Below are 13,267 nucleotides of genomic sequence, written 5' to 3'. Positions count from 1 at the left end.
GAGATATATATATAAGCAGGAGTCAGAAAATCTACATAGTGTGCATATGTCCCAGAGGATGGTTATCAATTCATCTAGAGTAGGTACAGACTCAAGCATTCCCTACGGGAGAAGAGAAGCAGAGGTCATAGAGAGTTACAAGATGGCGTCCCTTAGGCCAAGTCTGGTTTGGCTTATAACACAAATACACAATTTTATTAAAAGTATCTAAATATACACATGTTTGTAATCTGTATATTGCATTATAAATATATATAGATATATAAATATAGATATATATTTATAATATGCTTATAGCTTTCAAAGCTGGATGAAAAGAATTTATGGACAATCTAGTAACAAATGTCAGACATAAGACTATGTACCCAAAAGTAAATTGTGTTCAGATATGAAAAAACTATACTAAGATTCATGAATAGCAGTATACTGTAGAAAAGCATGAGGTTACATTATAAAACTAAACAAAATAATTTAAAATGCTGCAATGTAAATATTAAGTGGAAAAAAGCTTCCATTTTACAAGACGCTATACATTTTTAACAATTATATGTTACCTGAATTATTATTTAAGTTGTGATTTAATTAGAACTTTGAATATGGATGCCATTATAACAATGACCCAGTATGTCAGAATAATTAATTCAATGAAATGAGTGAATGAATGGTTGCATGAACATATAGAGAGTTCATATTAACAAAGATCCAGTTCTCGTTCATCTGGGGTTAGTGGCTCTTAGAGAAAAAGTAAACACCCTTGAGGTTTCCTAAAATGTCTTTCTTTTTCAACATAATGACTTTTTCTACCTTACAGTTGAGAGGTGTTTTGTGTGCATTTACCTATCTCTTTCCCCTGAGGAAGCCTTAAAATTTGAAGAAAGTTTATCTCAATATTGTTTGTTAAGTGGCCTGCCCCAGATGCCTCCTCCAGGAGTTAAATTGCGAAATTGTTAAAACCATGAGGCACATTGAGATAGAAGCACCAGTGATAGCCTAACAAAGCTGGCATCTCTGGAGGCAGCCTTGAAAGCATTTATTATGTGTGCCCTGATGAATCATCTTGCTCCTCAGAGACTACAGTTTTGAGGCACTTAAACGTTTGTGTACTTACTGACTTTGTGAAAATATTTATAACATTTTAATAATATAATTATCTGTAAGCTTTCTAATGAGCCCCCAAGTGACCTGTTGGTAGAATAAGACTTTGCCTGAAAATTTCCAAGGAGACCATTTTCAATTGCTTGGAAACTGCAAAATGATGGCTCTAAGCAGCTGCTGCTTGCTCTGCGTAAAATGAACGGAGTATTCCTGGTACAGGTCTTGGTGAGCATGTCTTTAGTACAGATTAACGGTTGCCATAATCTGGAGTCACGGAGAGAAAATAAATACTGTAAGGGCCTCCAAAGTTATTTTAGTTACCTACTCTCTTAAATGCCAAGATTTCAAATTCTTCTTTGTTTTGTGGTTAAATGAGCTGGAATAATCTAATGAAATACTCCAAATAGACCGATTCAACCCTTAATTCTTTTTAACTATTCCATGAAAACAATAAACTATGCTGCTATTCTCTATGTAGTATTTACATCAGTTAAGACTACACTTTTTAGAGTCAGATTGTTTGAGTTTGAACAATGGCCAACCAATTGTTAGATATGTAAGTTTTGGAAAGCTAGTTAGCAATTCTGTGGCTCAACTGTTTATCTATAAAAAGAGAGCAATGGTACCTCTCTCATGTGGCTGTTGTGAATATTAAATAGGTTAATATATAGTAATCAAATTAAATAGTGTCACACATAGTGATACTGGCTCAACACAAAGTTGACATAAGGGAAGCCATATCATAGAAAAGAAATCATATTGTAATTTTAAATGACTTCTGACTAACTAGCCCAGACATGCTCTGTAGATGTTATGGCCCCTCCCAGCTGCTTTAAGATGATAACTTTGTTCTTTTGAGTTCCTTAGGAATGTGATGATCCCTGGGTAGAGAGCTTATGCTGATAGCCATCATCAATGGCAACTGAAAGATCAGGGTTTAGGGCAGTTGCTCCATTCTCTGATGAATATCCAGTAAAGCAAAGGACTATTGGGAACTGGGACCAGATGTCTGCCCCACCCAGAGACCACCCACCTCCTCCACCTGGAGACTGGCCCCATATTTAACTGGCCTGTAGTCTTTGTTCTGTGAGATGGTTTTTCCAGACATGAGTTGGCCATCTTCCCTCTTGCTAGCAAGCTATAATAAAGTCCTTTCTCTCCTACCACCTTGCCTCCTGACTATTGGCATGTCTTGCGGTGAGCAGACAAGCCCACTTGGGCAGTAACAATAGTAAGCACACAAGAAATGTTACCTCTCATCATTCTGCCACCCAAATAACAGTGTGTTGTTTTCTATAGTTACTTATTTCAAAAATTACTTTTGCATTTATGTTTTTAAAAATTGTGTTAACTTTACAGAAAGGAAAGTTGAAATTAAGGAAATCATAATGGTCTTAATTAACGTTGGCGTGGTATTTAACAGTAATGTCCAACTTCAAACTGAAGTTTCTGATTGCAAGTTAGGTAGTGCTTGTACCACCTCCCAGCTGATTTCTACACCCAGCTACAATTGTAGTCATAGTAAATTCTTTCCAATAAAGACAGTGTTGAAAGCAGAATAGAAAATTGCATCTGGAAGAAATAAGCACTGACTATTGTGAGGGATCAGAATTTGCCACCTCAAAATGTGTCTCTTTGGCTCGATTATTTATTTATTTTTTTTTTTAAAGATTTTATTTTTTCCTTTTTCTCCCCAACGCCCCCGGTACGTAGTTGTTTTTTTTTTTTTTTTAAAGATTTTATTTTTTCCTTTTTCTCCCTAAAGCCCCCCAGTACATAGTTGTGTATTCTTCGTTGTGGGTTCCTCTAGTTGTGGCATGTGGGACGCTGCCTCAGCGTGGTCTGACGAGCAGTGCCATGTCCGCGCCAGGATTCGAACCGACGAAACACTGGGCCGCCTGCAGCGGAGCGCGCGAACTTAACCACTCGGCCACGGGGCCAGCCCCCCCTGGTACGTAGTTGTGTATTCTTCGCTGTGGGTTCTTCTAGTTGTGGCATGTGGGACGCTGCCTCAGCGTGGTCTGATGAGCAGTGCCATGTCCGCGCCCAGGATTCGAACCAACGAAACACTGGGCCGCCTGCAGCGGAGCATGCGAACTTAACCACTCGGCCATGGGGCCAGCCCCTTGGCTTGATTATTTTTAAGAATAAAAGTCTCAGAAAGAAACTTTGACCTTCACCCTAACTGCCTAAAAGAATTTAAGATAGAAAGTCTGTTCCAGGAAGGAGCTAATACCATAAGATAACTATAGTATCATAAAAAAAATAAGTGTGGTAGAACAGAGAGGACCCTGGCAAGACCCTTTTAATTGAAGTCCTCCTTGTGTCCCATTGTTTTTGAAAGGTACAACAAACATTTGTTTACCAAATATTTGCTTTTCCATCTCCATATGAATTGCCTTCCTTCCTTTTGAAGTCTCAAACCACTGCCCACAGCATTCTCCTTTGTCTTTAGCTGAAGATGGTATGTAAGGTGGTAGCTTTGGCCATTTTGGCAAGTTACTCGGTTTTTCTGGTTTTCTCCCATGTATACATGTTATTAGACTTTGTTTGATTTGCTCCTGTTATTGTCTCACGTCAGTTTAGTTCTTAGACAAGCCAGAAGACCCTACAGGGTAGAGGAATAATTTTTACTTCTCTATGCTATTTTTATTTTGTACAAGTCCTAGTTCCCAGTATGATACCATAAATACACTCACTGTATCTTTCTCACTAATTGCAGCTATAAAACCTGAACAGAAGGCAAAGAGAAGCTATTTGAACACTCTGAAAAGTAAATATTAGCAGGTGGATTGGGGGAAAATACTAGAAGTCAAAGAACCACCAAATTGGCAGTGTTTACCATTTTTTCCCTCAAGAATCCCTCAGCCTGGGCTTATCACTATCAGAAACACAGAAGTAACTCAGTTAACAACATACCACAGTCAGAGAGAGCTCTAGGTGACGCCCTCTGTCTCTGGCTCAAGGAGCATGAAAAGGAAGGTCTAATGCCTGGAATGAGGTATATCAAAATCTGTACTCGTCCAGATTCTCTAGAGAACAAAACCTATAGGATGTGTATGTAGAGAGAGATTTATTTAGAGAACTATGATTATGGAGGCTGGCAAATCTAAAACCTGCAGGGTGGGCGGGCAGGCTGGAGACCCACGTAAAAGCTCATGTTACAGATCAAACCCTTTTTTTTTTCTCTTTTCTCCCTTTTTTTCTTTTTCTTTTTCATGCCCTGCCCATTCTGTAGCATCATTGACAGTGGCAGCAGTGGGAACAGAAGAGTTTCCTTTAGAGTGCAATCTCTGATGGAGGGGAAGCTACCTCTCCATTCTCTGGAGCTGTACTTCCATGACAGTGGAACCAACCCCATTGATTTTTTGTCTCTGTTTTTCTGCTGGCTGCTTGTCCTCACACTGAGTGCAATTGAGAAAGTTCATGACAGAGAAGGGTAACTAGCCTGCTCATTTTCTAGCCAGAGGACTAAAAAGGGTCCTTACAGAACCAGATATTACCAGGGATAGAAAAGAGAAATAATAAGTTTCATGTGTATGGATCTGATATGGACTAGCACAGCAAAAATTGTGAGAACGAAACTTTCAGTTCCCACACTGAGTACTGAATGGGACGGTCAGTGGGACAGATCTGAAGAACACTGCAAAAGCTTTGCTGAGAGAAATTTAAAGGGCGCAGATGACCTGAGAGATAGAGTATATTAATTTACATTATGTATTCTCATCTGAGGTGATGTTGCTCCCAAGGGGTTGAAAATTGGTTCTTGGGGTACAAAAAGTCTTAGATATTACAATGATTCATATCCCTCCAAAGGCCACAGTCCATAAACATATATATAGCTTATCTGGGCTATTAAAATTTCATGGGGGTGGGATGATTAGAAAAAAAAATCCAAAAGGATCCTTAGAAGGAGAGTAATTTTAGAAGACTGGGAAATACTGATCTATGTAAATTCTCCATGAATTGATCTATACTTTCAATGTAATCTTTATAAAAATCTCAGCAGTCTTTCCAGTAGAAATTGACAAAGTGATTCTAACATCTATTTGTAAATGCAAAGGAACTTAGAATAACCAAAACATTTTTGAAAAAGAACAAAATTGAATATTTGAACGACTTTACTCAAGACTCACTATAGAGCTACAGTAAGCCTGACAGTGTGGTGTCAGCAGATGCATGGACCATGGAACCAAAAAAATAAAAACTTGTCTGGGACAGAAAGAGTGAAAATCAGCTTGAATCATTAAGCAAAAAGCAGCCGCGCCGTTATTCATGCTGGCAGGACAGACACATAAAGCAACTGCAGGTTAACAAGGGCACACAGTAGCACTTTGAGTGACTGCTGCTTTGTTATCAGTAACATCCCCAGACTAGACTTACTACACCGTCTCTTACTAGGGATACCTAATAGCTAAACTGGCCTCACCTCGTGACGCCATCTGATCTCTAGTTAACTCTGCTTCTCCTAACCCCTGTCAAGAACAGCAACCAACCCAGAACTGATCCCAGCATCTCTTAGACTCTCCTCAGAATTCTTCAGCTGGAAACCAGATCTTACATATGGTGCTTCCTTCCCTTCTGCTGCCAAGTACGACATGTGCTCTGGAGTGCCTTCTCTCACTGCAAATCAGTAGATCTGATTTTTTTCAGACTACAAGTTACTCCTGGTAGTCTTTGGCTGATTAGGCTTACACAGAACAACATAAAACATCCAGATAGAACAAAATATATGTGGTCAATTAATTTTTTACCAAGGTGTCAAGATAATTCAAGGTGAAAAGGATAAACTTTTCAACAAACTGTGCTGTGCTAACACCATACAACATGGTTATCTTTTCAGAAAAAAAGAATCTCTACATTATATCAAAAATGTATTTGAGTTGCATAGTAGGCCTAAATATAAAAGCCTAAGGGAAGCACCTCTGTGAACTGTATAGTAAGCAAGGATTTCTTAGGGCACAAAACCCAAGAGAACTAAGAGTTAAGGAAAAAATATACTGATTGATTGGAATTCATCAAAAGTAAGCATTTTTGCTTTTTAAAAGACGCTAAAGAAAATGGAAAGAAATACTACAAACCAGATAAAAATAAAAATATAACGTGATGAACTTGTACCCAAAATATATTTTTAGATTTCTAAACTGTAATGCTAAAAAGAAAAAAGACCTAATTAAGACAGGAAAAATTTGAAAAGACATTTCACCAAAGAAGAAATGGAAATGGCCAATAAGTCCATAGAAGATGCTCAACATCATCAGCCGTCTTAGAAATATAAATTAAAACTACCTTAGACACACCCATCAAAATTTCTTAAATTAAAAAATTGACTTTCACCTCTGTACCCCTCAGGCTTCTCCCCAAATCATTGTTGAATTTACTTGGTTTGGGTGTTTTACTCTCCTTTGCAAGGAAAGGGGATTTCCATTGTTTAGCTCTTCCATGGTTCTTTGTCTCTCAGCCTAGTTCCCTGAATCCCACTGAACCCTTACCATACATCTCTGCTGACTTCAAGTCTGTCTGCCTGGACCACTATGAATGCAGAAGCTCTGGCTTGGCAAGCTCCACCTCTTCAGAGCTTCACTGGGAGCTTGGCTTTGGGTAAGCAGTCAACAATTGTGTATTGAATGGATCCAAAAGGAATTGGGTTTACTTGGCTCTATAGCAAGACACAATTAGTCCTCTCTGCTCTCATCAACTGGAAGAAATGCTCCTTCAGGGAAGTACACAGGGAACAAATGTTGCTACCCTTGTCTCCAATTGATGAATGACCACATGAAGGCCCAGAGAGGTTTGTACCTTGCCCAAGGTCACTCAACTAGTTAAAGGCAGAACTAGGACCAGCTTCCACAAGTCTGGCTTCAGGCCTGGTATTCTTTTAGGGGCACATGTGCTAATCACCATCCCTGGACTCAACTGGGCTGGTTACTCCATTAGACACAACAGGCCCAGGCCCAGTGCCTATGAGCTTTGCAAGAGCCCGAGAAAATATATTGACTCCTAAAATGAAAAGCAAACAGCAAAATCAAGAAACTAAATGTTTACAAACAATAACATTATCACCTACTCAATTGCAATTGAGCACCACTCTTCTTTCATTATTTTTTCCCTTTATTGAATGTGGAATGTGGCCACATTCCAATGTGTTTGCCATGATGCATAGTGAAGCCTCCAAAATCTGAGTCCTGGGCCCCTCGTGGGTCTTCAAACAGACCCACATATGATATTGAAGTCTGAAGTGTCAGGCGTGGGTGTCCCAGCTCCAGTGTCCTGCTGCCAAGGTGATTATATTATTTGGTAAAATCATATACTAGCAAGTCAGAGCAGAGATCACTTGTGTTGGTTTACAAACTTGGAAGTTCTGTGGGTGAAATCTGACACTGGCCCCCATACATGGAGGGCAAGGAGAGACCAAAGAAATAGGCAGACTATTCCAGATTGGTAGGCAGCAGTTTTAATAAGCAAGGGAGCTTACTTAACACGGCTTGTCTTGGGCAGCTGCAAAACAAGTAGACCTCCATAGCTGCCTGCCAGAGTCTTAAAAGTTTATGGAGGCCTTAACTGAGTTCAATCACATGTAGCATCCAGATGGTCTCAACAACACATTGCTCTCTCAAGCCTGCAGCATTGAAAATGGCTCCCACTGTGAGAACGGCAGGCAGAATGTACAGTCCAAGGACAGGGGAGGCGGTGAAGGGTCTCTGATTGCCCAGGTCTGGCTCATGGATCAATCAGTGGTCACATACTCACAATTACCTCTTCCAACAATTTGGCGTAGACTCCTCCTGACTCCAGTAAGCCCTGGGGCCCACATGCCACTTAGAATTGCTCATCAACTCCATCTCTTTGGTTTCCTTAACCAGCCATTTAGAATGAGACACTCCAAGAGGCAGAACTGGCTGAAGTAAGGCCAAGTCAGACAAAGCTCAAGACCTTTTTTACAATGCTTGTGAAATGGAAGACAGGGAGGGATCTAAATTATCCCTGGATAAAGAAGGAGGCCTGCAACCCTGGATGCTGCTGGAAGATAACCTGAGGCTGAAGCCCCTCAGATGGGAGCACATCCAAAAGAATCACAAACAAATGGCCAGAGCCCTGATGGAACCATGCTTGAATTCCATCTTCTTTGGATTTCCGTTACGTAAGTCAATAAATCCCTTTTGTTGCTTTAAAAATAATTGACAATATCAAGAGTGTTGGCAAGGACATGGAACAATTGGAACTCACATACTGCTAGTGAGAAATAAAATAAAATAATTACTTTGGAAAATTTATTGCCTTTTTCTAACAAAGTGTTATGTATATACTTACCCTATGACTCAACCGTTCTACCTTTAGTTATTTATCCAAGAAAAATGAACACGTATCTGTCAAGGGACTTATACAATAATTTCCATAAAAGCTTTACTTGTATAGTCCAAAACTATAAACAGCCCAAATGTCTATCAACTATTGAAAAGATAAATTACAGTAATTTCATACAATGGAAAAGCAATAAAAAAGAATGAACTACTGATATGCTCAAAAAATGGGAGAATCACAAAGCATTATGTTGATCGAAAGAAACTAAGCACAAAATAGTACATACTGTATGATTCTACTTATACGAGACTCTAGAAGAGACAAAATTAAGCTAGGATGAAATAAATGGGAGGAGTGGTTGTTTCTGGCTGGGGTAGAAGAACTGATTGGAACAGGTCATGGAGGAAATTTTCTGGAGTGATGAATGCAATTTATGTCTATATTGGGGTCAGTAGACAATATGAGTCAAATTTTGTCTAAAAGTGCACTTACATTTTGTGTATTTTATTGTTTAACTATTAAATCTCAATTAAAAAGTAATAGTACATTACAGGAAAAAAAATTGTAATTATTTTCTTTTTCTGACATTACAAAGTAAAACAAACCATCAATTCTGAACTCCATCGGTTTTGTTTCTTTTTAAAATTTTATTTTTCCTTTTTCTCCCCAAATCCCTCCGGTACATAGTTGTGTAAATTTTAGTTGTGGGTCCTTCCAGTTGTGGCATGTGGGATGCCACCTCAGCATGGCCTGATGAGTGGTGCCATGTCAGTGCCCAGGATCCGAAACGGCGAAACCCTAGGCCACCAAAGGAGAGTGCACGAACTTAACCAGTCGGCCACGGGGCTGGCCCCTGAACTCCATCAGTTTTTAGTCTCCAAATCCACAGGTGCACGTGTCATTTCCTCCTTCATTCCTGTCACTGAGGCGAGCCCCTGCACCTGAGCTCTCTGTTGTAGGTGCTTCCACTTTCACAGGTGTATGACATCCTTATTATTGGCTCTCTTTCCTCTATCTTCATTCTCACTCTCCACAGTTCTTACTGTCCTTACTATTCTGAGAAGAAACAACTCAAATTGTCTATGACTCTCTCTAGTGGTATGCTAGCATATTTGTTTTGGAGTTCACTTCCCTAGGTTTTTTTATGTGTATTTTACTTTTCTACTTTTTAATATTAATTTACTTATTTTCTTTAGTACATTGAAAGTCAACAGCTACAGCTTTAACAAAATGCTATCTTCGTTCAGAGCTCTGAACTAATCACTGGAATCACATCAGGAAGGGAAGAAAACTAATAAGATAGAAACGGTATATGAGAATTGTAGCACCATTGATTTAAAAAAATATGGAAATTGATTTTGACCAAAGGATGATGAGTTTGGATTAAAACAACATTTAGGCTTATGAGACTTGACTGCATTTAGGATAGAAATACAAGCTGTACATTTACAAAGTGAGAGTCAGTGGCATAGGGTTAATATTTAAAGCATAAAAGTAACATTAAGTATAGGCACAATGTTCTACAGCAGAGCTCCACATCATCTTGCATAACTGAAACTTCCTACCATTTGAACAATTCTCCACACACTGTATTGTGCGCTTAAACATTTAAGAGAATAGATTTCATGTTAAGTGTTCTTACCGCAATACAAATTTTTTAGTAATAAATAAATAAGAAATGTTAAAAAGAATGGCATTATTGAGATAAATAAAAAATAAGGAAAGAAAGAAAGAAGATTAAAGAGATAGACCACATTGAGATAGAAGAGCATATGGTCAAAGAATGAACCCTGGCTTTTCTGCACTTTTGAAATATTTGATGAGAAATACGTGCTGACACAAAAAGACCAAAATTGTCTGTTCAAGTAATCAGCAATTGTGACTACAAAAGTTTACTTAAACTTAAACTTTTTAACCAGCTAAATCACACTCTCCCTTCTCTTTACTTCATTTATCTATTCCACAAACATAATATCCTAGACTAATGCCCTACAGTGAATAAAACATCACACTAGGGGCTATGGGGAACGACTACACCCCAGAACAGCATTTCGGGTAGTACCAGGGGACTTAAGAAGGAAGATAAAACATTTCCAGTTGGAATAATGAGAGGAGAAAGTAGATTTTGAATGAGACTATAAAAAATGAAGAGCATTTTGATGAAATAATTGTTAGAGTATGAATTCCAAATTAAGAAAATGGCTATAGTGATGGGATGGAGTTAAGACAAAATCAAGCCCTATATGGGGAAGGTGTTTTTAGGATTTCTAAAGGAGATAAGATTATGAGACAGGCAGTACTTAGAATATTGAATACACTGATTACAAACAATTATGGGTAGGTGGGAATATGTAAACCAGTGGAGGCCTCTTTAAACACAGGACAGAAGACTGGACACAGCACTATCTTAGGAAAGTTAACCCATAAGTGATGTGCATGGTACATTAGAACAGGACAGAAGTAAGACAAGGCACTCTGTTGGAACACTATGGCAAAAGGACAGAAATGAAAAAAAAATTAAGACTTAAGCTACAGAGGCCTTTATAGGTCTGAGAAGATCCTGAGAGAGTTGGGAGGAAAGATGCTACACAGCTTGTCTCCTCCATCTGTAAACCTATCTGTCTATCTGTCAATATCTTAGATTATTGCGTTGAGTGTTATTTTCCTTTCTTTGCATCTCTAAGCCTCCAGATTTATCTTTCAAATTTTCTCTCCCTTTTCTATATTTCTTTCTCTCTTCTACCACTTTGTCTTCTTGCCCATTTGTTTTATCTTCATATTTGTCCCTTACGTGGTAATAGCATATAGAAAGCAGTAATTTAGTACCTTTGCTTTTATATCTGTAATTCCTACTCTCTTTTCTAAATTTAGTTACCATGTAACAAAGAATTTTTACCCCCCCAAAACTTAATTATTTTTCTGCACATTTTTCTCTGATTCTGTGTGTTTTAAATTTTTAGAAAAAATAGTAATCTGTCGCGTGGACTTATTTCTAGAAAAATTCCTTTAGGACATTCCACCTTTTAGACAGAGTAAGAAATATAATTGAGATTGAGAAGCTGTGACTCTCTTACTATTCTTTCCAATGTGAAGATAAATTGGCATTGAACCATGCAGCAGGTGACAAAACTAAATCTAATTGCCAACAGATCTGGAGATAAAATATCATTTCATCGTGATTCACATAGCTCTGTCAAAATCAGCATAATGTGAACCTAGCCTATTGGTGATTATGTTCCGTTAAAAGGAACCTAAGAAAGAAAGAAAAGCCAAAAGCATGACTTAAGTAATAAGAGAAATATAACAAACATACATGAGGAGCATGGGGAAAAAGTCTTCCATATTCCTCAACGTATGGGGAGTAATATAAAGAAGGAAGGAAAGTATCAAGAAATTATGTCCATCAAACACATATTGCATGAAACAGGGACATTGTCTTTTGGATGGAGGATTCAGGAACAGACAGTATCAATAAGAAGAACATATCTAAAAAGAGTATCATCAATGTCTTGTGCACAGGACTAACAAAAGCTCAAGGATATGTGCACTAGGGTTGAGTATACCACCTTTTTGATATCTGTCCCAATATTGCAATCAGTTTGTAAATTGAGTGCCACAAGAAACAGTTGAGTGATGAAAAAATTAATTTTCTAATATAAGATTACTGACTGCAGATAAGTAAAGGTTACATATTAAAAGAAGGAATTGGTGGCTGCCACTTTCTCCCCACAGCTTTCACAGCTTCTCTGATGTCCTTATTCCTCAAAGTGTAAATTATAGGGTTTAGCGTTGGAGTAACGACACTATATAATACTGAGATTAGTCTGTCTTTTTCCAATGAGTAAGCTGAGATTGGCCGTACGTATGTGAAAATGGCGCTGCCATAATAGAGAAGGACAATGATCAGGTGGGAGGCACATGTAGAAAAGGCTTTGCGTCTCCCCTCCGAGGAGCGGATCCTCAAGATGGCAGAGGTTATGTAAAGGTAGGAAAGGACAATACACAGAAAAGGAATCCAACCAATGAAGACTCCAATGGAGAGCAATGCCAGTTCATTGACAGAAGTGTCCCCACAAGACAAGATCAGCAAAGGAGGAATGTCACAGAAGAAATAATTAATCTGGTTGTTTCCACAGAAGGGCAGGCGGAATGTCAGTACTGTGTGCACCACTGAATTGAGGAAACCACCAGTCCAGCAAGAGGCTGCTAACTGGCTATACAGGACCTTGTTCATAATAACTGAATACCTTAAGGGCTTACGGATTGCAATGTAACGATCATACGCCATGGCTACCAGGAGGAGACATTCTGATCCCACAAAGAAAATGAATGCAAAAAGTTGAGCCACACATCCCCAGAAGGAAATGCTTTTCTTCTTTGATACAAGATGCACCATCATCTGGGGGACATTGGTGGTGGTGTAACAGATGTCAAGAAAGGCCAAATTCCCTAGAAAATGATACATGGGTGTGTGTAAATGTGGATCAGCCATGGTCACCAAAATAATGAATATATTTCCTCCCAAAGTACACAGATAAGTTAAAAAGAAGATGGTGAATAGTAAAAACTGCAATTCACTTAGGTTGGAAAATCCCAAAATGATGAATTCTGACAGAACTGTTTGATTCTTTCCTTCCATGATGTTCCTAGTTTCCTTTTGGAAACTGGGCAAAAAGAAGAACAGATGACAAGAATCATATGCTGCGATAGTGATGGTCTGCAAAACAAGGGAACAAAAGTGTTCCAAATAAAAATCATCACCATCTATGTCAGATTCCAACCCAAAGAAGCAGCTTCCCTTCGTATATCAGAGCTCACATCTGTCACCAAACACAGATTAAGTATATCCAATATTTCATTTGTCAATAAA

General features: G+C 38.5%; 1 protein-coding gene across 1 annotated transcript; it reads right to left on the bottom strand.

Moving 5' to 3' along the window:
* Positions 1–12,082: 12,082 nt before the first annotated feature.
* Positions 12,083–13,036, bottom strand: LOC106843510 (olfactory receptor 5V1-like). The gene has a single exon (XM_014860542.2). The coding sequence runs from the start codon at positions 13,034–13,036 to the stop codon at positions 12,083–12,085; it is 954 nt and encodes a 317-aa protein (XP_014716028.2).
* Positions 13,037–13,267: the final 231 nt, after the last annotated feature.

The sequence above is a fragment of the Equus asinus genome, chromosome 8 (assembly GCF_041296235.1).
Source record: "Equus asinus isolate D_3611 breed Donkey chromosome 8, EquAss-T2T_v2, whole genome shotgun sequence".
In the NCBI taxonomy this organism is placed as follows: domain Eukaryota; kingdom Metazoa; phylum Chordata; class Mammalia; order Perissodactyla; family Equidae; genus Equus; species Equus asinus.
Note: the sequence above shows the minus strand (reverse complement) of the source record. Positions and strands in the feature narration are given on the sequence as shown.

Bases quoted from the DNA above. Each gene is read 5' to 3' on its own strand.
- LOC106843510 (XM_014860542.2), bottom strand. From the start codon at position 13,036: ATGGAAGGAAAGAATCAAACAGTTCTGTCAGAATTCATCATTTTGGGA.